This window comes from Hemibagrus wyckioides, linkage group LG13 (genome assembly GCF_019097595.1).
Source record: "Hemibagrus wyckioides isolate EC202008001 linkage group LG13, SWU_Hwy_1.0, whole genome shotgun sequence".
NCBI classification, from domain to species: Eukaryota; Metazoa; Chordata; class Actinopteri; order Siluriformes; family Bagridae; genus Hemibagrus; species Hemibagrus wyckioides.
The window spans coordinates 18,066,522-18,091,092 of NC_080722.1; the positions used below are offsets into that span (position 1 = coordinate 18,066,522).

The 24,571-nt window shown below is 38.2% G+C and overlaps 1 protein-coding gene and 3 non-coding genes across 8 annotated transcripts in view; 3 read left to right on the forward strand and 1 right to left on the reverse strand.

The window, feature by feature from the left end:
* LOC131363279 (myosin-16) overlaps positions 1–24,571 on the reverse strand; it is a 46,970-nt gene that overhangs the window by 2,414 nt on the left and 19,985 nt on the right. For 4 of the 5 annotated variants that reach the window (XM_058405640.1, XM_058405636.1, XM_058405638.1 and 1 more), the window contains 15 exons: positions 20,502–20,558; positions 16,755–16,841; positions 16,417–16,662; positions 14,684–14,801; positions 14,344–14,471; positions 13,640–13,836; positions 12,155–12,287; positions 10,273–10,489; positions 9,610–9,746; positions 4,858–4,961; positions 4,436–4,628; positions 3,089–3,292; positions 2,791–2,916; positions 1,661–1,831; positions 1,262–1,462 (listed from right to left, as the gene is read on the reverse strand). In XM_058405640.1, the coding sequence (XP_058261623.1) occupies positions 1,262–1,462; positions 1,661–1,831; positions 2,791–2,916; positions 3,089–3,292; positions 4,436–4,628; positions 4,858–4,961; positions 9,610–9,746; positions 10,273–10,489; positions 12,155–12,287; positions 13,640–13,836; positions 14,344–14,471; positions 14,684–14,801; positions 16,417–16,662; positions 16,755–16,841; positions 20,502–20,558 (2,319 nt within the window). Of the gene's footprint in view, positions 1–1,261; positions 1,463–1,660; positions 1,832–2,790; positions 2,917–3,088; positions 3,293–4,435; positions 4,629–4,857; positions 4,962–9,609; positions 9,747–10,272; positions 10,490–12,154; positions 12,288–13,639; positions 13,837–14,343; positions 14,472–14,683; positions 14,802–16,416; positions 16,663–16,754; positions 16,842–20,501; positions 20,559–21,958; positions 22,036–24,571 lie in introns of those variants that run through there. The other variant, XM_058405641.1, reaches the window with a different exon arrangement.
* On the forward strand, positions 5,170–5,251 carry trnal-aag (transfer RNA leucine (anticodon AAG)). The gene has a single exon. It is a non-coding gene; the product is annotated as a tRNA-Leu (tRNA).
* On the forward strand, positions 6,230–6,311 carry trnal-aag (transfer RNA leucine (anticodon AAG)). The gene has a single exon. It is a non-coding gene; the product is annotated as a tRNA-Leu (tRNA).
* trnal-uag (transfer RNA leucine (anticodon UAG)) lies at positions 6,817–6,898 on the forward strand. The gene has a single exon. It is a non-coding gene; the product is annotated as a tRNA-Leu (tRNA).

Sequence of the window (24,571 nt, forward strand, 5' to 3'; positions counted from 1 at the left end):
GATATGAAGATACGCACTGAGCCTCATTTATCGAGGCTGAAATTGGACAAATCTGAGCATAAAATGAGATCATGTTAAATAAGCAGTGAGTCTCTGTATATTTGAGTGCGATTTCATATGTTCAGAGGGGAATGTTTTAAACCGTGAGTCACTGGAGCTTAGTTTAGGTCACAAGAAGAAGTTTTTTATTTATCGGATCTATCTGATCTTATTTGTCATTTATTAAAATCTGAGTTGTGATTTTTATTTCTTTTGTAGTCTAGCCATTAACTTCTGTTCACAATGCACATATGACGTGTGAAGATTAAGTTCTGGGCTTTGCCAGCATGTGCAAGTAAACCTAATGTGCAAATGCCTGAATTTAGTCCAAGGAGATTTAGACATAACTTGTTTTAAAGCCTCCATCACACACCTCAGAAAACAGAGTCGGCTCACTGACTGATAGGATGATGGTACTGGATCGGTGTTGGGTTTAGACTGGTGGGTTCTTTTTGCACTCAAAACCATTAAAGCATTACAACAAGCTGTTACCTTCCAGATAATTCCAAAATACGAATTCATAAGGTAATAATTAAATATTACACAAAACACCACTGAATCTAATTAAAGATATATTATACAGTTAAATTCAGTAGCCTGTGATTGATATGTGGTCAACTACATGTGTTCAGAATCTGGGACAGTCCTACTGTTAAATGATTACAATTTATTTTAGGTATCAGTGTTATGGGAATGTTATGTTACTAGCCAATTTATACATCCGCTTAAAAAAATGTCATCAGAAAGCAGTCGTCTGGTGTTTCTTGATAATAATCGATTTATGAATGTTGCCTTGATTTGTTTCTATACCTTTTAAATTGATTCACTGATCCAAATGCATCCCTGCCAATATTTTATGATCCCTACTAATATCCTAAGATATTAGTAGATAAGATAAGATAAGATAAGATAAGATAAGATAAGATAAGATAATCTTTTTTCGTCCCACAATAGGGAAATTTGCATTATTAAAAATGATTCAAAAATCTGTTCTAAAAAATATTTTACTACTTTCTCAACCTAAATAATTTATTCCTCACACTGCTGCATTAATTTTTAACTGTTAAACTGTTAAAGTCTTCCTCAGAGCTTAGCATGAAGTACAGTATATACCAATCAAAAAATATCCTGTTATTATGTTATATTGCTGTTACTATAAATTTTTAAACATTTTGTTTGACTCAAAAGTTTGTGTTTTGGTTCAGAATGATTTTCTTCATACCGCCTCCTCCACTTGTCTCTTATAGGTTTTCATTTTGATCTGCAGGCGTTCCAGCAGCTCCTGCATTCTTTGCTGGTTCTTCTGGTCCTCCTCAGACTGGAAGAGGAGCTCCTTGAGACGGCGTTCATTCTTCCGCAGCGTCTTCACCGTCTCCGTGTATTTCTTCTGCTCTGTTTCCAAATCCAGCTCCAACTCCTTTACCTGCAGGATGAAGACAATGCAGAGAGTGCAGAAGCGTTTGATGTCTACACAAGTTATAATTGGATTGTCTAAAAACCAACAGCGCAGGAAGAGATGCTGAGACGTGAGGTCGTTGTGTGGTGATGCAAACACCTATGCGTGTTTGCACTCCAGTGAAGTGCAGTTTATATGGAGGCAGTGTGATTTTCTGTGGTTTACCCTGCCTTCCAGCTTCTGAATAATCTTTTTTCCTCCTTTCATGGCCAGCTGCTCGGCCTCATCCAGTCTGACAGTCATGTCTTTGAGCTGAGCCTCTAAGCCCTTCTTCACACGCTCCAAATGCATACTGTGCTCCTGCTCCACACGAAGCTCCTCGGATACTCGTGCAGTCTGCACAGAAAAAACACAAGATGGAACAGTCTCTGAGTTAAAAATGATCGTCTTGAAGCTTAACCCTTTAACTGAGGTCCTACTGATAGGTCATCTCTCTTGATTTTATAATCATATACCTTTCCTCATAAAGAATTAAAATGTTATTAAATGTAAATCAAATTATTAATAATTAATAATTATAATTAATTAATAATTATTATCTAATTATTAGCAATATAAAGATGATTTATGGAATTTGACACTAAAAAGTCTAGATGAGAAGTGTGCATACACAGGGGTGTTAGTAAGGGGAGGTGAATGCGGATATGGGATTTTATTGTGCACTAAAACTAAACTAAAACTGTGAGTAGTAACAAAACACAGAGACAAACACATGAACTTATATCAGGGTGAAACAGGATACTGGTAAAGGTGATTGGAACGTTTGAGGCTGTTGGGAATGATAGTCAATTGTAGTCTATTTTGGATACCTAGTATTCCATCTTGTTACTTTCAGGATCAATATCCCCTGAAATCAATCTTTCTTTTTTACGTGTTTAAGCAACTAGGGTAGTGAAAATGAAAAGGAAAGATAAAGGCCTATTTGAACTATGCTAAATGTCTATAGCACAGCAACATATTTTATATGAAGCTACTGCACATCTGATTGTTGCATATCTTTTAAATTGATCAGTGTGATGTGTAATTTATGTTTTAATTAAGAGCTTGACCAACACAGTAGAGTTCATAACCAATTATGTGTCAGTAATGTGAGCCTATGACTCTTTGCCAGCACTGTGAACACAACAGCCAACATCCACAAGTTTGATGATGTCTTCAAGGCACGCTTTTACACTCTAAAGCAGCAAAGTATCACACATCCACAGTGGAGGAAGAGTACAGTGTACAGTGTAATACTTCTATGCTATGCTCTAATAGTTCTATGCTATCATGTATTACCAGATACTGCATCATACCTCACATAGAGCTTTCTTGATCTTATCATTAGCTCCTCTCAGTTCATTCTGCAGCTCCTCATGCTCCTGGGTGACCTGCTGAAGATCCACCTCCAGTTTCCGCTTGCCGCTGCAGGCTGACTGGAACTGCAGGGACAAGTCATGAGGGAACAGTTACACTAAGTTCTTAATAATATGGATGAATGCATGATGAAATAATTCACTATTTATATAGCTAGTTAAAGTGTTCAAATGTTTCAGGTTTTCTTTATTTTTGACAGTAGGTGAACATCAGGTTAGGTTTCTAACATGGCTGCACCTGGTTGTTAATGTCATTGTATTTCTCCCTGGCCTCTTGGAGCTCAGTCTCCAGGGTTTTGCGAGCTCGCTCTGCTGCCTCGAGTCCGGTACGACTCTCCTCTCCCTCGGTGACCAGCAGAGTGCAGCGTCGCTCCAGCAGGGCCTGTTCCTCTCTCAGTTCTTCCTGCAGCCGTGTTTCGTCTTCCAGCTGAACCTGCAGGTCCTGAAGGAGATGATAGAGAGTGTCAGGTCATGTCACTATGCACAGTTTAGTGTGTTCAGTTTGACATTTGTTACAAGTTTTTACTCAGTACATAGACAGAAATCTTACTGTAATTTAGCAAAGCACATGTGCCAGTTTACTACCTTCACTCGAATGTATTTTTTCAGGGTTTGTGCTTGGCCCCTTAGTTCCAGTGAAAGGAACTCTTAATGCTTCAGCATACCAAGACATTTTGGACAATTTCAGTTTGGGGATAACCCCTTCCTGTTCCAACATGACTGGACACCAGTGCACAAAGTAAGGTCCATAAAGACATGGATGAGCGAGTTTGGTGTGGAGGAACATGACTGGCCTGCACAGAGTCCTGACCTCAACCCAACAGAACACCTATGGGAAGGATTAGAGTGGAGGCCTTGTTCAAGGGCCCAACTTAGCAGTGCTGGGGCTTGACTCCAACATTCTGATAACCCAGTAACCTAGAGCATTAACCACTGCGCCATCATCTCCTAAATTGTTCCTCATCTTGTCCCTCAGAATAGCCTGAGAAAGCAGTAATCTGAGTAGCAGAATGTATCCTGTGTTTTGCTATACAGTGTCAAATACAATTATGTAGGCCAACGCTATGCTTAACGGATAGTCTTACAAAAAAAAGGATTATACATTGCCCTTAAGTTTTTCAGATCCATCACGTCTAACCTTATTCTTATTTATAGAGGGTTGTAAGAAGGCTCTGAACCCACTTTTTAGGTTATATGAATTGTGGCTAGTCTATAAGTACCCATCATTTTGGTGCAGAGAATAATTTGGAGAAGAAATGCTTAGTGATTAACCATTAAACATCCAAAAAACATTGAGGAACTTGAGAAAATGAACTTTTATGTTAAGAGCATGGATTTGCACTGGGCCCAGAGGTTTGAGCACCTCACCACTGGTTGAAGTGGAGACTGGTTGAAATAAAAGGTGGGCTAGATAAGGCCAGAGAGTTTAAGAAATGATGAACTAAGCCACACATAAAACAGCTCTATAAACTATAAAGTCAAAGTTGTAAGTATATGAGTCATGATAAAGTGATAAGAAGGGAAGTGGTACATTGCACAGCTGCAAAGAAATGTGGAAAACAAATAAACACTAGCTGCAGGGAACCTTGATCTGTTGCTGTGTCTTTTTGGCAGTTTTCATCAGCTCTGCATTGTTCTTGTTGAGCAGGTCCACCTGTAACTCCAGCTCATTTATATCGCTCTCCATCTTCTTCTTCAGACGTGCTGCCTCTGTCCGTCCCTTCACCTCCACATCCAAACTGGCCTGCAGAGACTCTAGCGCCCTCTGGTGGATTTTCCTACATGTAAAATTCACACTTTAAGTTTGATTAACCTTTATCACTTTTGTAAGCAGTGTAGGACAAGCAAAAAAGAATTTAAAATGAAAAAGGGGGAAAAAACGATTTCCTACCAGAGATAGTCATTTTTGTAAAAAGCAAGAAAGATTAAATGAAAAAGATTACAATTAGACACACATTTTTATCAACTGTTTGTATGTTCTTTATTTTCTAACAATAAATTGGCCACCTGGCAGCCTCCATCTCCTCCTCCTTTTCCTGCAGCCGGCGCTCAGTGTCTGCTTTTGCTTGAGAAAGCTCCAGCTGCAACCGAAGTACTTTAGTCTCCTCAGCCTGCAAAGTCAAACCCATGATTAGAGATGTGTTTCCAGTTTTAACACTGCTGTTATGCTCATTCAGTTAAAAGGATTTATATTATTATTATTACAGCAAAGATAAACACCAATACAATCGATTATTATTATTACAGCAAAGATAAACACCAATACAATCGATTGAGTTAGACCGTGCACACTGACAGTGTGATAAACAAAGTGCAGCAGGTAGCGTGGCCGAGCGGTCTAAGGCGCTGGATTAAGGCTCCAGTCTCTTCGGGGGCGTGGGTTCGAATCCCACCGCTGCCAAGGTGGATTTTGAGACTTATGAATTGAATTCATATTACTGGTATGACATAATCCTGTTTATTTGGGAAAGCTGTCGTATAACGTTCACTGTTGGTAATTACTGTAGGTCAAATAATGTAATGTAATGATAAAGCATGCAAGTATTTATCCCATGCATTGTGATTCTTTTTTGTTTTGATCTTAATGGACTTTTGAATGAGAGCCATTAAAAACACACAGGATAAACCAAAGAGAAATCCAAGGGCTACCATAGAAAAGCTTACCATGTAGAATGACAAAAAACAATCAAAGAATACCACTAAAGCCATTCTAATTGAACTAATCTGTATAAAACTGTAACTCAGACAGCGTGATAGAAACTGAGCTCTGGTAAACCTCCCTTACACTTACAGGCACAGATTCATTTGTGTACATGTTCTCTTAATTGTAACCTCATCCAAGGGGCTTCATCTTCTACTAACAAACTTCAAATAAAACATTGAGGTCCTATTTTGGATAATTGAAGACTTTTACAGACAGTGTGTGTGTGTGTGTGAGAGAGAGAGAGAGAGAGAGAGATAGACATATTTCTACATGTTTGTACTGGATCCTTGTCCACCCATGGGGTCATGGTTGGAGGGACGTCTGGCTTCCGTCTCAGTATAACTTCTCACACAGCAGATTCAAATACAAATTTTATTTATCACATACGAAATCATACACAGTACGGCATGTAGTGAAATGTTTTTTACGACTGTCCTTCGTTTTGAAGAAAGAAGAATAGAGAAAATTTAAAGTGTGTGGGCATGAAAAATATAGGGATATAGATAAAATATTTAGAAAAAAATAGGAAAGATTCGTTCACAAACTCATGTTCCTTTGACTTGTTTTTTACTCCAGTATGTTGTTTCTCCTTAAGTTCTTGCAGGGAAGAATGGAGAATCCATCTGCACCATATACCAACACATACTCACCAAGTGGGAAAAGTTTTACTAATCAGGTAGCGTGGCCGAGCGGTCTAAGGCGCTGGATTAAGGCTCCAGTCTCTTCGGGGGCGTGGGTTCAAATCCCACCGCTGCCAAAAGGTTTTGATTTCACTTTGCTTTGAAAGTGAACCTGGTATGATAAAGGACTAAAGTCCAGTTGCAGTAGATGTGAATGTACATGGTACATGGTTAATACTGCCGTTAATGTGGTCAAACCCGTGTTACCCACATACTCAGATTCGGAAATCTAAACACATCACAGCGCATATACAATGTGAAAGGCTGATGAATTTTCAGCGCTCAAAGGTGTTCCCAGGTTCACGGTTTCCACAAGTGTGCTAACACGCTCTTATTACACACTTTGGGTCTCCTTGAGATTTATTTATATGTTAAGTTCTTATCCTGGCAATAAGTCTGTATGTATATTCTTGTATTCTTTTTTTCTTCTCCCTTTTTTCTTGTCTTAATGTATATAATTGTATTGTCCTGTTGTTTTAGAGGCTCGATGTCCGTACTGTTTAATTAAAAAAAAAAAAAATTTAGATTCGGGCACTTGGACACACATAAGCTATACACATCCATAATATAAAGCTCCGTGTCGGTAGCGTGGCCGAGCGGTCTAAGGCGCTGGATTTAGGCTCCAGTCTCTCTGGAGGCGTGGGTTCGAATCCCACCGCTGCCAAGTTGGATTTTGAGACTTATGAATTGAATTCATATTACTGGTATGATGTAATCCTACTTATTTGGGAAAGCTGTCGTATAACGTTTACTGTTGGTAATTACTGTAATGCAACCAGACAAATCAGAGAAACACAGAAAGGTCAATAATGATAAAGCTTGCAAGTATTTATCGCATGCATTGTGGTTCTTTTTTGTTTTGATCTGAATGGACTTTATTGTGATTACATAGGAGTATTTTAATTTATTTTACAACCTTCTACCCCTTCAGTAACAGACTCATTCAACTCATACCAAGGAATGGTACAGAAACTATTTTTATTATTTAAGATAAGGTACAAATTTGACCTTTGTGCATCTACTTGATTTGGTTGCTCAAGCTTTATGCATCTAATATTGTTAGTTCTGTGGTGTTTGTCTATTGATCTATGCTAATTAGTATTCTCAGGCATTCTCTCAAATGACCTACCCCCAGACATGCGCCTCATGGTAGAACTCTCTAGTAAAGCAGCTTTCATGTCACAAACCATCCATGGCCACAGGTGTATAAAATCAAGCACCTAGGCATGCAGACTGTTTTTACAAACATTTGTGAAAGAATGGGTCGCTCTCAGGAGCTCAGTGAATTCCAGCGTGGAACTGTGATAGGATGCCACCTGTGCAACAAATCCAGTCGTGAAATTTCCTCGTTCCTAAATATTCCACAGTCAACTGTCAGCTGTATTATAAGAACGTGGAAGTGTTTGGGAACGACAGCAATTCAGCCACGAAGTGGTAGGCCACGTAAACTGACGGAGCGGGGTCAGCGGATGCTGAGGCGCATAGTGCGAAGAGGTCGCCAACTTTCTGCAGAGTCAATCGCTACAGACCTCCAAACTTCATGTGGCCTTCAGATTAGCTCAAGAACAGTGGGCAGAGAGCTTCATGGAATGGGTTTCCATGGCCGAGCAGCTGCATCCAAGCCATACATCACCAAGTGCAATGCAAAGCGTCGGATGCAGTGGTGTAAAGCACACCGCCACTGGACTCTAGAGCAGTGGAGACGCGTTCTCTGGAGTGACGAATCGCGCTTCTCCATCTGGCAATCTGATGGACGAGTCTGGGTTTGGCGGTCGCCAGGAGAACGGTACTTGTCTGACTGCATTGTGCCAAGTGTAAAGTTTGGAGGAGGGGGGATTATGGTGTGGGGTTGTTTTTCAGGAGCTGGGCTTGGCCCCTTAGTTCCAGTGAAAGGAACTCTGAATGCTTCAGCATACCAAGACATTTTGGACAATTCCATGCTCCCAACTTTGTGGGAACAGTTTGGAGCTGGCCCCTTCCTCTTCCAACATGACTGTGAACCAGTGCACAAAGCAAGGTCCATAAAGACATGGATGACAGAGTCTGGTGTGGATGAACTTGACTGGCCTGCACAGAGTCCTGACCTCAACCTGATAGAACACCTTTGGGATGAATTAGAGCGGAGACTGAGAGCCAGGCCTTCTCGTCCAACATCAGTGTGTGACCTCACAAATGCGCTTCTGGAAGAATGGTCAAAAATTCCCATAAACACACTCCTAAACCTTGTGGACAGCCTTCCCAGAAGAGTTGAAGCTGTTATAGCTACAAAGGGTGGACCAACGTCATATTGAACCCTATGGATTAGGAATGGGATGTCACTTAAGTTCATATGCGAGTCAAGGCAGGTGAGCGAATACTTTTGGCAATATAGTGTATAACAACACATACTTGCCAGGGTCAAATAAATGACTACACTGGTACCAGTGGGAAATTTTTTTACTAATCAGGTAGTGTGGTTAAGCAGTCTAAGGCCCTGGATTAAGGCTCCAGTCTCTTCAGGGGCGTGGGTTCAAATCCCACCACTGCCAAAAGGTTTTTGATTTAACTTTGCTTTGAAAGTGAACCTGGTATGATAAAGGACTGAAGTTCAGTTGCAGTAGATGTGAATGTACTTTTTTAATACTGCCGTTAATGTGGTCAACCCTGTGTTATTTGTGTTACTCAACCCACATACTCAGATTCGGAAATCTAAACACATCACAGCGCATATGCAATGTGAAAGGGTAATGTGGCTAAGACTAAGCTTTAGGCTCCAGTCTCTTTGCAGGAGTGGTGTTGTATTTGCACTGCTGCCATCTTAGATTTTGGTCTCTTGAGGATAAATCATTATAGAATTCAAAGATACCAAATGCCCACAGTGATTGTCACTCATTCATAAACAAAGATCATAAGGAAAGGAAAATACAGTATAATTTATTTAGAGCACCATGACAGAAGATAGGAATGTTATGACCTGACAATTTTTGCTTGAGGTGAAATTAAATGTGACATTAAAGGCTAGGGGCCTGGGTTCTAATCTCACTGCTGCCAAGCAAGTTTTGAATCTAGGGCTACTGAAGAGTGTCCTTGCTTGCTAATATAAATGTTATACTGTAAAAGTGAAATGAGTTACCAGATAACCATGCTTATTGAAGACACACTTAACATGTTCAAAATTTGACTGCCTTCATAACTGAGCTTTGTACACAAACAAAATGTGAATGAATGGATGGATGAATGAATGAATGAATGAATGAATGAATGAATGAATTGCATGCATTCTCTATCTCATAATGTTGCCGTATTGCACCTTGTAAAAAAGCACTGAGTGTAAAACCATCATGTGTCCTATTATTTTTTATAAAGGTCATCTCTGATTATTTTTCCATTGCATACCTCCAATGCTGCCTCAGACTCCTCCAGTGAAGCCTGCAGTTCTTCTTTTTCCATCTCAATCTTTTTTTTCATTTTCTGGAGCTCGTGAACGCTCTTCCCTCCATCCGAAAGTTGGTCAGTGAGATCAGCAATTTCCTCTGAAATAACATCATTATTGTGTAGAGTTACGCAACAGCCTTTAGATGTAGTGCCATAAAATCTGAAGGGTGGGTGATAACGAAGTGCAGCAGTGTTTGTGTGAAAATATGGCAAGGTTTTTTACATCACCTTTGCCTGAGGAATCCTACTGAGTCAGCATGTTTCCCATACTGGATACATTCTGCACAACTAATTATAGCTTTCTCTTATAACCCCAATCACAAAAAGAAAAGATTATGTTTGGCATTGTGTGGTCTTAATCCCTCATAATATCAGTGTAGCTGCACAGTAATTAATGTATGTGTGGGTTAAGTGAGTCATGTTTGTATTGATTTTGACAGTCACACTGCAGAATAGACAGTTTTCATAAGATTAGCTGACTCACTGTAATTACATTAAAATGAAGAAATGCAGTGCACATGTGAAAGATGATACTTTGGCAAAAATCATGCAGCATTTGGTCATTTACGGTAATTTAAATAGATGCTATTAAGTTGGCATAAAGGTCATTCTAAAAGACTGCACCTTGGAAGGCCTTGTTTTCCCTGCGTAGAGCCTCGTTTTGTTCCACAGACTCCTCGTAGGCTGTTTTCAGCTTGAAGAGCTCGGCGGCATGCTGTCTGCTCTCTTTCTGACAGCTTTCCACCTCAGCCAGCAGTTCCTCACACTTCTGCCTCCAGTCTCCCAGCTGCTTATCCAGCATTCGCTGCTTCTTATCCAGGACCGCAGCAGCATTGTTGGCCTGTGGTATTATAATATGAAACATCTAGTCAAAAAATAATGATAAGATGTAACAAAACACTGTTCATGAGCCGATACGATTTCTGTCGCTGATTTCAAAAGTTGATTCAATTTGTTTCGTGGGATATTTTTAACAAAATTTGAATGGAGAAAATGTGAGACTCAAAAGACATTTCTGAATTATAAACAAGGCAAAAAATGTGCATTTTGTCTGCATAAAATCAAATAAATCAAATATTTAATTTAGGCTTAATGTTGTGTAAAAAAATGTACTACAGATTCACCACATCTTAAAAACAAACAAACAAATAAATAAATACTCCCAAAAATTGATTGAATAAACAAAGTCTCTGACCTGGCGGAAATAATTAATTGAATCATAACAAGCACTGAAGCAGTGCCTGAAGCAACTGTTTAGTTAAAACAGAGCTCCAAAGTCGACTAAAAAGGCGGAATTCTGTGACTTTTTTCTAGTGCACTGTAAATCTCAGTTGCGTGGGGATGGTGTCATTAAAAGCCATTGAAGAGCTATTTTTAACTATTATAACACGGTCATGTAACTATATAAAGTATAACGCATATTGGCCATTGTTTTCCAGAGCTATCTTCCCAGTGTGCGCTGATTATATTCCAATTTTATGGCTTGTGCAAGTTGGGATCTCTGGTGTTCAAACAGAGGAATTGTATTAGATTTACAATTTACAATGAATAGAATGCCAATTTCCACAATATGAATTGCACATTTCCACAATGCAGAATTTTGGCTATGTTGCAGTGTATAAGCAGGCATAATTACACCCCAATTAAAGAAACTCTAGAATCAGTGTGGCCAAAAATGGAAAACTTGCTTGAGCAGAATGTGGCTGAAATAATATCCAAAATAAGATGATGTTAATAACATAAATATTTTGGTAGATCAACCCTAAAGCTATTCATTCTTAGTTTGTAATACATTTTACACTACAGTACTTTTCCAATTTCAGATGTTCTTATCGTTTAAAACTCTAAAGCTTCTAAATATTTTAGGCAAAATATTTTAAACTAAATGATTGGTCCGAAAGTTTTGAATAATTCCTATAACAGAAGGCAATTCAGAATAGAATAGAATAGAATAGAATAGAATAGAATAGAATAGAATATACATTGGCAAGTTCATATAGTAAAGTTTTATATGAGGAGATGATTATTTAGATTTTGTAGAAGGAGTCTCCAGTAACAGTGCTTTGTATCTGCCCACAGCAGCAGTGCAAACATGTATAGGCTACTAAATAAAGCACATGGTGGAGTAAAGAACAAGCCTAAGATTAGGTTTATGAAAACAATGTGAAACAAATGTACCGGTTTTCCCACTGCTAACAGTGGCTTACTGTGTAAAACCGCCTAAAAACTGAAGTACACCAGAAAATAAACATGTAGAAGAATATGAGACATGAGTGACCATCAGTGTGGATTCTAATTATTAGAAAGACTTGGAAGAGTTGAGATTGTATTTGCTTCACTCTTCTTCCAGCTTGTCTTGTCTGGATGGATAGAATGGGAGTGACTCCTTACAGCTTAAATCACTTGCAGCTGCTTTAATAGTGTATTCTCCTCTCACCATCTAATAAAAGCATCTTAATGTTTCCATTCAAATTTGAGATTAACATTGGAGATGTTGCTTCTTTACCTTTTCCAGGTCCAAACAGAGTTCCTCCACCTCCGCCTGCAGCCTCTGTTTGGTTTTTTCCAAGCTGGAGCACTTGGACTGCGTGGCCTCTACGGCTTCCTCAGCCTCCTGCAGCCGAGCCTGCAGCTTTTTCCTGCAGACACACAACAGCGGTTCAGTAGTTAATAATGATGTCCAGAATGTTTTCAGAAAAAATTCCATTTATTTCTTTAAATATTTGAAAGACGTGTCTAACAAAAGTTTGGGCCTGCATCTGGTTTGACTAGTTCTGAAAGAGCATTTGCCTTTGTAAAACTGGATTAGGTTTATTATATTTGCCTCCTGTCATGGCACGCTACTGATTATGATCATGATCATCTGTGTTCTGGATATTCATTTCATCATTCATTGGAACCACTTATGTTCTGGTAATGGATAACACAGTGGATAAAACAGGCTGTTTGATTTGACACAATATAATTATAAAAACTGTATTATTTAATAATATTCTCAAAATCCTTTCCTGTGCTTGGGAAGCCTACCGACAGGTGTGTGAGCACAGGTGTGAATGTAGCAGAGAAGTGGAGTAAATATGACAGGAAATACAGTTACAGGTTTGGTTTTATACTGACACACGACTTCACAATGCCTTTATTTCACCTCGATACAGACAAAAACTGCTAATGAACTGAATATCATCATTGTTGAAGACTTTTCAATATCGTCCCAGCTTTATGCAAAGAATAAAACACAACAGGGTGTGCTGATATAGAAAAGTCATTCACGACAGGGTGATGTAATGTGTCCCGACGCGAGGCAAAATGAATGTTACCATACAGAGGTTTTTTTACTTTCCTTAACTTAACATCCGTATCACTATACATCCTGAAGTGTTTTATTTCTCTTACACAGCAGCACATGTTTATTTGAACACTTTTTATAATTAAAATAAATGCTATGTAAGTTCTTGTTATCACTTATGTTAAAGCAGCTATAAACAGTCGTTCCCTCACCAGCTTCGTTTTCCTTTTTACCAAAACATGCAGCTTGTCGTATTATTGAGAAAACTGCTCTCATCCACCTTGAAGACTTTTACCATGCTTCCAAACATCTCTCTACAGAAAACGTCGTCGTAATCAACTATTGCACATTATTCAAAACAGTCAGTGTGGCACGACGTCCTCCGTTTGTCCACAGCATCCCTGTGTAAGTCGTTACTATAGAAACGCTCATTAGAATCAGCAAATTAATTTTTTTAAAAAAATTACAATTGCAAATTCCACAGCACTATGGTGTTTTTTTGTTGTTTTTTTTTTGAATAAATAATAATTTTGACCCAAAGTAAACAAAAACCTTAAACATGTCTATTGTCATACAGGATGCTTTGACTGGACATTGTATTAATCAGTGTTTAACTGCATTATGCACATGTGGATTGGTATGTGCACACTAGAGCTGCTCGTGTGTGTAGGTATGTGAAAGCGTGTGTATTTGCGAGACATGTACTTGGCCTCCTCTAGTTCATCGGTGTGTTGGATAGAGTCGGCCTCGTGGCGACTTCTCCAGTGTGTGACGTCGCTGTTGAGCTTGGAGACGAGGCGCTGCAGCTCCAGTTTGCTCTCCTGTTCTTCCTCCAGCTGCTCCTTCAGTGACTCACACTCCTGTCGCGCTGTTACCAAACTGCTGCTCAATGCCACTTTACTCTGATCACACACACACACACACACACACACACATGCAAACACACAAAAAATGCATTTAAGCATACAATACCCGATATACAGTGGGCATGTGATCGTGTCTGCATGTGTGTGTGTGTGTTTGTATTTATTGTGTTTGTCCTATATTACACTAATACATTTTATATATCCAGTTATTATTTATACTTTGTCTTCCCTCGAAAACTTTTTCAGTCTAAAAGACAATTACAAAAGTGTCATAATTTCAACAGAAGACTCAGTCCCTCAGTTCCCTGTGGGATGTGCATAAAGGTACAGCTAGAAATCGGGGGCATTAGGTTTAGGGTTTTTTCTATTTTTTTTTATTTTTTAATGGAAGATTCAGAACACAGAATACAATAACAATAATAATTGCCACTAAAGAAATGTCCACAGTATTTACCACAAACATTATTCACAATCCTTAAACATATGCATAAGGGGATCATAATCAGATCATATCCTACTTCCTGTGTAAGTAAAAGAACACACCTTGACCTCTTCATCGTACTGTTTCTTGAGCTCCTCATGCTGTGCCATCAGCAGGCTTCTAGAGCGGCTCGTCTGGCTGAGTTTTGTCTCTGTCTCCTCTGTCTGTCTGCTCAGCTCATTATTATCAGCTACAGGAGAAGAGTGAGCAAAAACATCCTGTTATTTACTGATAGCTGAAGGAAAATTTTGAAATGCAAATTTGTTGTTAAATGCAGCAGAAAATCACTGGATGTACATTTACCTGGATAAGATTTTATATTAAAAAAGCAACACGTTATTCTACTTAGTCTAGGTTTTTTTTTAATGCATGTTTTCCCAAAATTATCTATATTTCCTTTACCTATCAGTCTGTTCTTGGCCACAGTGACCTCAGTGAAAGCTTTCTGCAGGTCTTCGTTCCTCAAACTGGCTTCAGACAGCAAGTCCTCCAGTTTCTTCAGCTGCATGTCAGTGGATGCCTGGTATTACACATGACCATAAAGACAACGTTAGCTTTGATCAAAATGCATGGAATTCCCTCACGCTGCCTCGCCTGGGCTGCCCCACTGCACACTGACTTAATGAGAGGCTGAAGCTGAGATCACACAGAGAACCCTGTTGACTGCCATCATCACGCTGACCTCTACAGCACACCTGTCATAGACAACAACTCAGGCCCTAGTAGTGTCATGTTACAAAATACGAGCGAGTTTTACAATCACAAATGCAACCTTGTGATGGAAATAAAATTATTAATGCTATGTCCTTATCAGCTTGTATTGGAAATTATTGTGATTAAATAATTATCTGAAAAGTATACAGAAAATATAATCCGACTATGACTCACATAACACAAACAGGCAAAAGACAAGAGCATAATATAATTATGGGTAAATAAACAAAACTATACATAATCATATTGGATTATTAATGAGATCAAGTTATCAACTTGGTTTAACTTTATAAATCATAACAGTCATAAATTTTCTAATAATTTATTATTTCTAGAACAATGTTATTGTCATTTGTCACAATTTTTAGAATGATGGATTAGTCAAATTGTTAGCAGCAGTTAAACTGGTCGAAAGTAAATGTTAATGGGAGTTATTATTTAATAAACACACACTGGTGCTCTTTAGGATTAAGAATTAATGTTACAATGAATGCTAAAGCACACCGATCAGGCATAACATTATGAGCACTGACAGGTGAAGTGAATAACACTGATTTTCTCCTCATCATGGCACCTGTTAGTGGGTGGGATATATTAGGCAGCAAGTGAACATTTGATGTGTTAGAAGCAGGAAAAATGGGCAAGCGTAAGGATTTGAGTGAGTTTGACAAGGACCAAATTGTGATGGCTAGACCACTGGATCAGAGCATCTCCAAAACTGCAGCTCTTGTGGGGTGTTCCCGGTCTGCAGTGGTCAGTATCTATCTAAAGTGATCCAAGGAAGGAACAGTGGTGAACCGGCGACAGGGTCAAGGTTCCAGACCTCCCACTCCTTTTTCTGTTCTGGTTAGAACCAGTCTGTGATGTTCTACGAAGGGAGTAGTTCACAGCATGGTATAATAAGTTCTTCCCATGAAAAAAAGAAAGATCTTGCTTTCTGTCCATTTTAAGCCTGTGAACAAGCCCACAACTCCTGATGCTCCAGATACTAAACCAATCTAAACTAAACTAAACTAAAGAAGGCCACTTTTATTGCTCCTTTAATCATTACAACAGTTTTCAGCTGTGCTAGCACAATTGCAAAAGTGTTTCTAATAATCAATCAGCCTTATAAAATGATTAGCTTGGATGAACAAACATGAGAAACAGAGGACTGAGGACTGATGGTTGTTGATGATGGGATTCTGTTTGACAATGTAGAACTTTGTTCAAAAATCATCTGATTAATTTTTTTTTAAAAATTAATGGATTAAAAATGGGATTTTCTTTGAACAAGGACATTTCCAAGTGATCCCAAACTTTTGAACAGTAGTGTAGGTTCTATGTCTACTTTGCAGATGTGACTCATAGAGGGTGTTTTTTTGGTTCATTTTTGTTTTTTGTTTATGAGATCCTTGTTGTAGGTGTTCTAGTTTTCTGACCTTGGCCTTCTGCATGGTGTCCAGTGAAACTGCCAGGTCGTCCACCTCCAGCAGCAGATTCTGTTTCTCTTTCTCTAGTTTGGCACGAGTCCTCTGCAGGCCCTCACACTGCTCGCTCAGCTCAGCCAGCGAGTCTCCGTGCCTCTTCCTCAGAGCCGCCGCCATCGTTTCAGCCTGAGCCGAAGATTCCTCCAGCTCCCGCCTCAGCCTCTGCAGCTCCACCTCACGCTTTTTATTCATCTCCATCTAGAGCGGATAAAGTGGGTGATAAATTCAGCATGCAAGTTGATTCAAGAAACAACTTATTTTCTTTATTAGTCTATTAACCATGGATGCACCTGAGAGGCTGTGACTCCTCCTGCCTCCTCCAGCCGGTCTGTCAGATCATCCAGTTCTCGGGTAAGGTCAGCACGCTGCTTCTCTACCTGAGATTTCAGACATAGACTCAGTGAGCAAATAGACCTCATTCTACAATGGGACACACACCCACACTTGCACACACACACTTAAATTTAAACGCATTAGTTTTGTTTTGTCGTCATCGTTGCTCTGCAGTGTGTGTGTCCAAGAAAGTATATCTTAAACATTGTAGAGATTGTCACAGACTTGTTTATCTGTGTATCTGTGTGTGTGTAAGAAAGAGATAAAGCAAGAGAAAGAAAGGATTATGCTTAAAGAGCTGGTCCGCAGCATAAGTGCTCCTGGTGACAGATATTCGGATGTCATTAAGGCCTTACTCTCTTACACAGTTTACTTAAAGCTGTAGAATTACCACTTGAGTGCTCACTCAGAGATTAAGTGCTCATCTTATCATGTGAAATGCTGTGCTATAGCATGTGAAGAGTGAGGAAGAAATCATTCATCTATACGCATACCAATATTAAACCTTCATAACACACTGATAAGCAACGATTTATTAAACAGTACTGATGGATTTGTCGACATAAAAGCATCATTTGTTTCCCTAGAAATTCCTGTTTTATCTTCACTAACGTACATTCTTCAGGATTGAGAATTTTTATTTTATGTAATGTTTACTGTTCATTGGTCATATTAACTTTTTGCAATCTGTAAACTTTAAAACATTTCCTGTTGCCTGAAACACGAGGGAACTCAACCTCAAGTGTTGCTTCAACAGACATGATAATGATAATGGATTACTTTACGTTTCATTTTTGAAAACTGATCCAAATCTTGTCACTTGTTAATAAGGGTTAATGGGGGAAAAACATCCCATTATTCCCATTAATTATGTCAGTTCACAATTCCTGACCATATTCACTTAATTACAAAACCAAATAAATGTTTTTAAGGCTCTTAAACTAAATACAAATTCACATTTGAACAAAAAAAAAAAAACAACTAACAACATGCAAAGATAAGAATAAAAATCTTACAGTAAACTCGAATCACTCAAGACACGCAGGTGACTTATTCTCCCTTCTCTCTTTCATATAAAACCAACTACCATCTAACTACCTCCCGAGTTTTGACTTGTGCCTTCAGAAATTATCCAGTGTTGCTTTATAAATGATTTATTCACTGCTTGAGCAGGTGTTACAAGGCCCTAAGTAGATGTCTTTCAAATAAACTGTTACTAAGCAGACCTACAGTATATCAGTATTTACTTCAACTTAAACAATTTAGCATAATTGTCTAAAAATGAAGCTAATAAGGATACTCGGTATTTATGAGTCTATCATTAATTGACATTTTAACTGTGATATTGAAAATTTGAATTTATTACAGAATTAGGAATTCATGTTTAACACTAAAAACTAAAAACAACAGCTTTAGGATTTTTCACTAATGAGCAATAAAACATGCCACATTAAATAGTGAAGCCTTGATTGTGTTGTTTATACATTACCTAATCTCCTTAGTGAGAAAGAATAAGCTGGGGCGTAAAAATTAAATTCTGAATTATATAGTGCTAAACTAAATTCTTTTACACTGTGCCATTTTTTTTATTATTTGAATCCATTGTTTTCCTTTGCATTTCCATCACCACTGTGTTGGATTCGTGCCCAATCACAACTCTCCTCCATTCCCTGAGGTGTGATTATCATGATTATCATCTGCTAAGCTCTGCCCTCATGGTTACTGTTGCTATGGTATGTAGTACCGTTCCATAGCATTGCTTGATTTGGCACAAAATCTTCTTAAATGAAGTCAGAGCACACATATCAAAGGCATATCCAGCATTTTCAGATCGTTCCCTCTGAGACAGATGATCACTAACAGAACAATCAAAACGTTTGTTATGCAATATATAAACGTGTAAACGTTTTTGCGTTGACATCACCCGCTCGTCCATTCGGTCAATGATACAGTCAATGTGAGATGAATTGAGAGAAATAAGAGAGAACATCAGTTAATAGTGTATTGTAGCAGTCGCAGGAGATTGCCTGCTTGTTCCTGCTAGTGTGGAAATTTAGGAGGCATTAAACTAGAAGAATGATGGCAGCCCTTTGACCCTCGTGACCTTTTGCGTCTTAGACCGATGGCGATAAAGTGAAAACAGCCTGGGCGAGTTGCATTCAAGGAGGGGCTTCTTTTGGCAAGCCTGGGCAAGCTCACTGACATGACCTTTGACCTCTAGAAGGATCATACACTGGTCCTGTCACTGGCACTGGCCGAAGACTTTTCCAGTGCTTCAGTGTGTCAGTATTAGGTTCAGTTTACTCACCCCTCATTCATACAGGACTATAATATCCTTTTTTAAAAAGATGTAAAGAATCACTAAGCTTCAGGATCTTACATATGTATAGTACAGTATGGATTGTTATTAGTTTATATTTTGTCTGGAAAAGACATTTCTCTGCAGATTATCTCTGGATTCTATCAGCATAAAGAAAGATGAGAACAATGGCAGAACTGTGTGCGTCTGATATTTGCAAGAGAGTGAGAAGGGGTCTGCGGAGGCGCAGGTAGACGCACAGAGATAAAGGTGTACATGTCTAGGCATGACTTCTTACTCTCCACTCTGGCTTAGGCTCAGTGAATGGAAGAGCTGTACTCCATTAAGAATGCCACCCAGTGTGGAGACGGAGCCCGGAGACATATCATCAAGTGCCTGTGGCAGACATCATGTCGCATCATCGAAAATATTTCTTTATCAGCTTTCTCTATGCTGTAATGTGTAAAAGTGCAGGTACCTAAGAAATGCTCTAGAAGTGTAAGACAAACATTTTACCACAAAGTGCAGCAAAAAATAAAAAAAATAAAAAACAGAAGAAGAAGAAGAATTTCTTCTGTCTGAGACATTTTGAAACATTTTATTTATTCATGATATCTTTTCTATCTTTTCGACATTCGGAAACATTTCTGGAAAATAATTGTTTGAACACTAATAATTAAATACTAATACACTACTGTCATTAAAACGTTATTTTCAGCTGAAAAAAATTTAATAATCTGCCATTGTTCTCATCTTTATATATACTGTATATAATTGTGTGTGTGTTTTAACCTAAAGATTATGCAACAGATAAATCATGATCATCCTTCATCAAGCTCTTGGGAAGATCTGGGTGGACGAGGTTGCGCTGTCAAGATTTAAAATATTTCAGCTTTATTATTCCAGGTGCAAATCATTTGGGCTTAAACCACAGGAGCACTCTCCAACCTCTCCCTTCTCATCGGGATGCCAACACACACTCACTACCCCTAAGTGCAAGCGCAGGCCAAACACATGGTAAATTAGCACACCTGTCCTCTGTAAGCAGCCTCAGATCTGCTATGGATTAGCAGCTTTAGACAGCAGAGGCCATCTTTTATCAGTAGGTCTGGAGATAAATACTGGAATTAAGTCTCGTTTCACTTTTTTTTTTTTACTTTAATAGCATGCAGCTTTGTTGGTAAAGCTCATGGTGTGATGATAGAAATTCTCTATAAATGCAAGTATGCCTTATGTCTCTCGCAGACGATCTGAGCCTTTTATCATTAAAAAAAAAACATTAAGTTTATACAGTATTAAGGGAAAAATAATAAAATCGCTATTATGACCAGGATATAAAGAGTTAAAGGATGTGAGATATAAATCCACAAGTATAAAAGTTTTATAGCACAATTAAAGCAGTTACCTTCACTCTCATGGCTCTCTCTGCCTCCAGCTCTTCTTCCAGTTCCTCAATGCGAACCTGCAGGTCGAAGAGAGGAAGCAGATGAAATCAACCTAACCGATGTTCAATTTCACACCAACAAAAAAAGACAATCAATCAGTGCCACCAGACAATGTAATCTGACACACACTGCTCTGATTTGTGCTCGTACTCCATCTGCTACAGTTTATTTGCCTTTAGAACAATAGTCTGGTAGGAAACTATTCTCTGCTCCAAGCATAAATGTTTAGTCTATCAGCTTTGCCAGTGCAGTTGCAGTGTATTGTCCTTTAAAGTGTGCTGAAGAGGTTGCCATATAAAGAGCAGTATTGCGGTAAAGAATTCTTTTAGTCCTGCTTTTAGTCCTGCATACCGGTGGCTTTTAACACAGGGTGCAATTTAGTCCAGGAATTTGTATGCCCAATGTTTTTATCTGTACAATGCCTCAAAGTTAGTATCTGATGCTCACAGGTCATCAAATTATATTAGAAGGGGATTTCTGTTCATTTTGAGGTGTGATGATGAAGAACAAAAAAACTTCCTGATTTCAGAAAAATTCACGTGCAAAGCTACTTTTTATTTCAAAGGATTGAAAGAAAAGCCTTAGGTTCATGTCTGTGTTAATTGTGTCCAGTTGTAAGATAAGGTAATCAGTGCAATCACAAAGAAACCCTGCTGCAGTTTTTTTTTGTGAAAATGTCGCACAAGGTCAAACCTTTAAAGCACCCAGGATCATATTATCATTTAAACAGCACTGGATTTTCACCTCTATAACTTTATTTTTTATATTTCTCATAAATAAATAAATAAATAAATAAATAAATAAATAAATAAATAAAATAAAATAAAATAAAATAAAATAAAATAAAATAAAATAAAATAAAATAAAATAAAATAAAATAAAATTAAATTAAATTAAATTAAATTAAAATAATTTAAATAAACTTCTTATTTTGCACCTGAGCTGAATGCTGAATTCAATATAGGAGGTATTCTCAGGTATAAAACCTGCCCCGATTAAACTGTAAGCAAGTAAGCATATAATTTAATAGCATTCTTTCTTTGTCTTGTGCCATACAATATGCTATTTAATCTATAGAGGAAGTATCTCTGACAAGTTATATCGCTGGAGGACATCCAAATAATGTACATATTGATAATCAGTCAGCAACCTGCATGCATGTGCATGCCAGGACACACACACACGCACGCACACCCACACACACATTCATATGTGTGTAAACCGATCAAACTAAAAATCCAAACTCAAAGCATCCAAACATTCAAGCATGATTCACTTATAACAGTATCAGCAGGCTAGGGTTAGCCTACAGTAGGTAAGTAAGTTACAGTAAGTTAGTAGGGTTAAACTACAACAAATTCACACAAAATAATTAAGAATTAAATCATGTGCATGGATAGAATGGGCAGAAACTCACATGCCAGCGCAGAACCTCAGCAGAGAGCACAGCCATGGCCAAGCAGCAGTCAGACCAAATCAGACTAGCACATACGAATGCAGAGACACTCACACACACACTCACACACACATACACACACCAAGCTCGATCCACTGCACTGAAAAAAAACCCTCCACACCCCCTTTAGACTCCTTAGCAAAGCTGCTGCTTCTTTCTGTTTTCTAAAGAACACCGGTTTCATCCACGTCACTAGAAACTTCTGCTCTATTGGTAAAAACCCTGTTATTAATCAATTGTTTCAGTCGACATAATTACACCTCCTTATGGATTCTTATGGTTAACCATCATCATAGGCTAGAAATTGATAGCACATGTGTCCACAGGATATTCACTAGTGGAGGCAGTTGTATACTCCACACTGAGCTGAGAAAGAAATCCTGAAGCTTACAAAAAAACTCTGACCTGAACATTTTGACGTTTATCAGTCCTCCTTTGCTTTAGTGTATATTTTACCCTGGTTGCCTTCCTCAGAAGTACATCTCAGAACCAGGACTTTTGATCATCTAACTGGCTGGTGACAGGATTTCTCTTCAAGCCCACACAAGAGGACAGAGATGAATATTTTCCAGCACATTTTTGAACGAAGACGTCGGACATCTCGAGTGACGGAGATGCTGAAACTCAAACCGTAAACATTGTATGTTTAACACAGCCCACGAACTGGTGTGATCGGTTGATCTACTAAAATAACACGGCGGTGGGGCTCTTGTCAAACCAGCTTAGCTTTTGTTCCTTCCAGGTCCACCTAAGCTGTGATTAATGGAGAGTTGTCCATAAAGCCTGCATTGTGTAATATAGATAATGCCCTGCCGTTACGTGAAAACACGTCTACCTTCACTGACACTCAGATCCCGTTTCAGCTGTACGTGCACAAAGAGCCTCTATGTTCTGGGCATGGAAAAAAAAAAGCTCCTTGATCAGAGAGGTATTGTACTGCACACTTTGTCACTTTCTGGATCTATCTTGTCCTTCGGTGCAAGGCAGACATAAGGACTAGAAATATATCAGGAATTTTTTGACCGGTCATGGAATGATACCTGAAGCACTACATTTAGTTAAACACAGGAAGAGAAATTATATTTAAGTGAACATACAGAAAACAGGTCAAATTTTTCTTGATTAAAAGAGAAAGAATTATTTACTTAAGCAAAAGTTGCTACTTTTAAATGTACTTGAGTATAAACAAGCAAAAAATTAATGTTTTTCAATCATGTAGTTAATGAAGTTAATATCATAAATATAATAATGTTAATAAATAATAATAATAATAATAATAATAATAATAATAATAATAATAATATCATAAATATAATAATATTTTAAGTAACTTTTATTACTAACCTAAAAGTGATGTTTTGTATGATTTTTGCATTATTTTTTATTGAATGTTCTGTTACTCATAATGCATGACTATTCTAGGTTTGCTAATTAATTAATTAATATTAATCAGAAATCATGTCCTGTAAATAGCTAATATTGACCGTTAGCTAGAATTTTACTTTTACTTACTAGCCATTTTATATTAGTCATGAAGTCAATGCTAATCACACCTAGCAAAGAAACCCTAACTATTATTATAACTTAAATACAGCCAATTAATGCTACTAAAAAACTTGATGTGACTTTTTCTAATTCGAAGGAGTTAATATCTCTACAGAGGGAAAAAAGACGCCTTGTTTTAAATGAGTATTGGCTTACTCGAGCATATTGAAATATTTTACTGAGATGATGATGGACGTTCATCATTACGTTCCACAATGCAGTCCTGTGGCTTATCTACTACAGGCACAAACAGAACATTTACTACAATGTGTATTATGAAAAGGTCACAGCAGATGACAGATGAAGTTTAGAGACCTTTGTTATTTCTAATAATCACTCTGAACCTCTTGAGAATATGGATGGTGAGCCATGTTCTTTCTACACTACCGTTCAAAGGTTTGGTATCACTTCGAAATTTCCTTGTTTTCTGGTTGTGCACCATGACCTTCCACTCCTTTTTCTGTTCTGGTTAGAACCAGTTTGTGATGTTCTATGAAGGGAGCAGCTCAAAGCATGGCAAGATAAGTTTTTCCCATGAAAAAAAGAAAGTTCTTTCTTCTTGTCCATTTTAAGCCTGTATACAACCCCACAACTCCTGATGCTCCAGATACTGAACTCAGCACATCAGTTTTCAGCTGAGACAGGACAATGACAAAAAAGATTTTCTAGTAATCAGTCAGCCTTATAAAATGATTAGCTTGGATAAGCAAATATGAGAAACAGGGGACTGATGGTTGTTGATGATGGGATTCTTTGTGATAATGTAGAGCTTTGGTCAAAATCCCAAACTTTTAAACAGTAGTGTAGTTAGATTGAAACGTTTCACTACTCATCCGAGCAGCTTTTTCAGGGAAGTTGGCAGGACTCCACAAATTTGTATCCTTTAAGATCAAGGATCCTCCTCTCTCTGAATAGCCTCGTTAAGGGAACAAGGAGAAGGTGAGAGTGGGGGAGGCGTTAGGAGTAAGGGAGAGTCGTTAAGATGTAACGACCCCAAAAAAGGATTGTATTGAGTAATAAGTGGGAGAA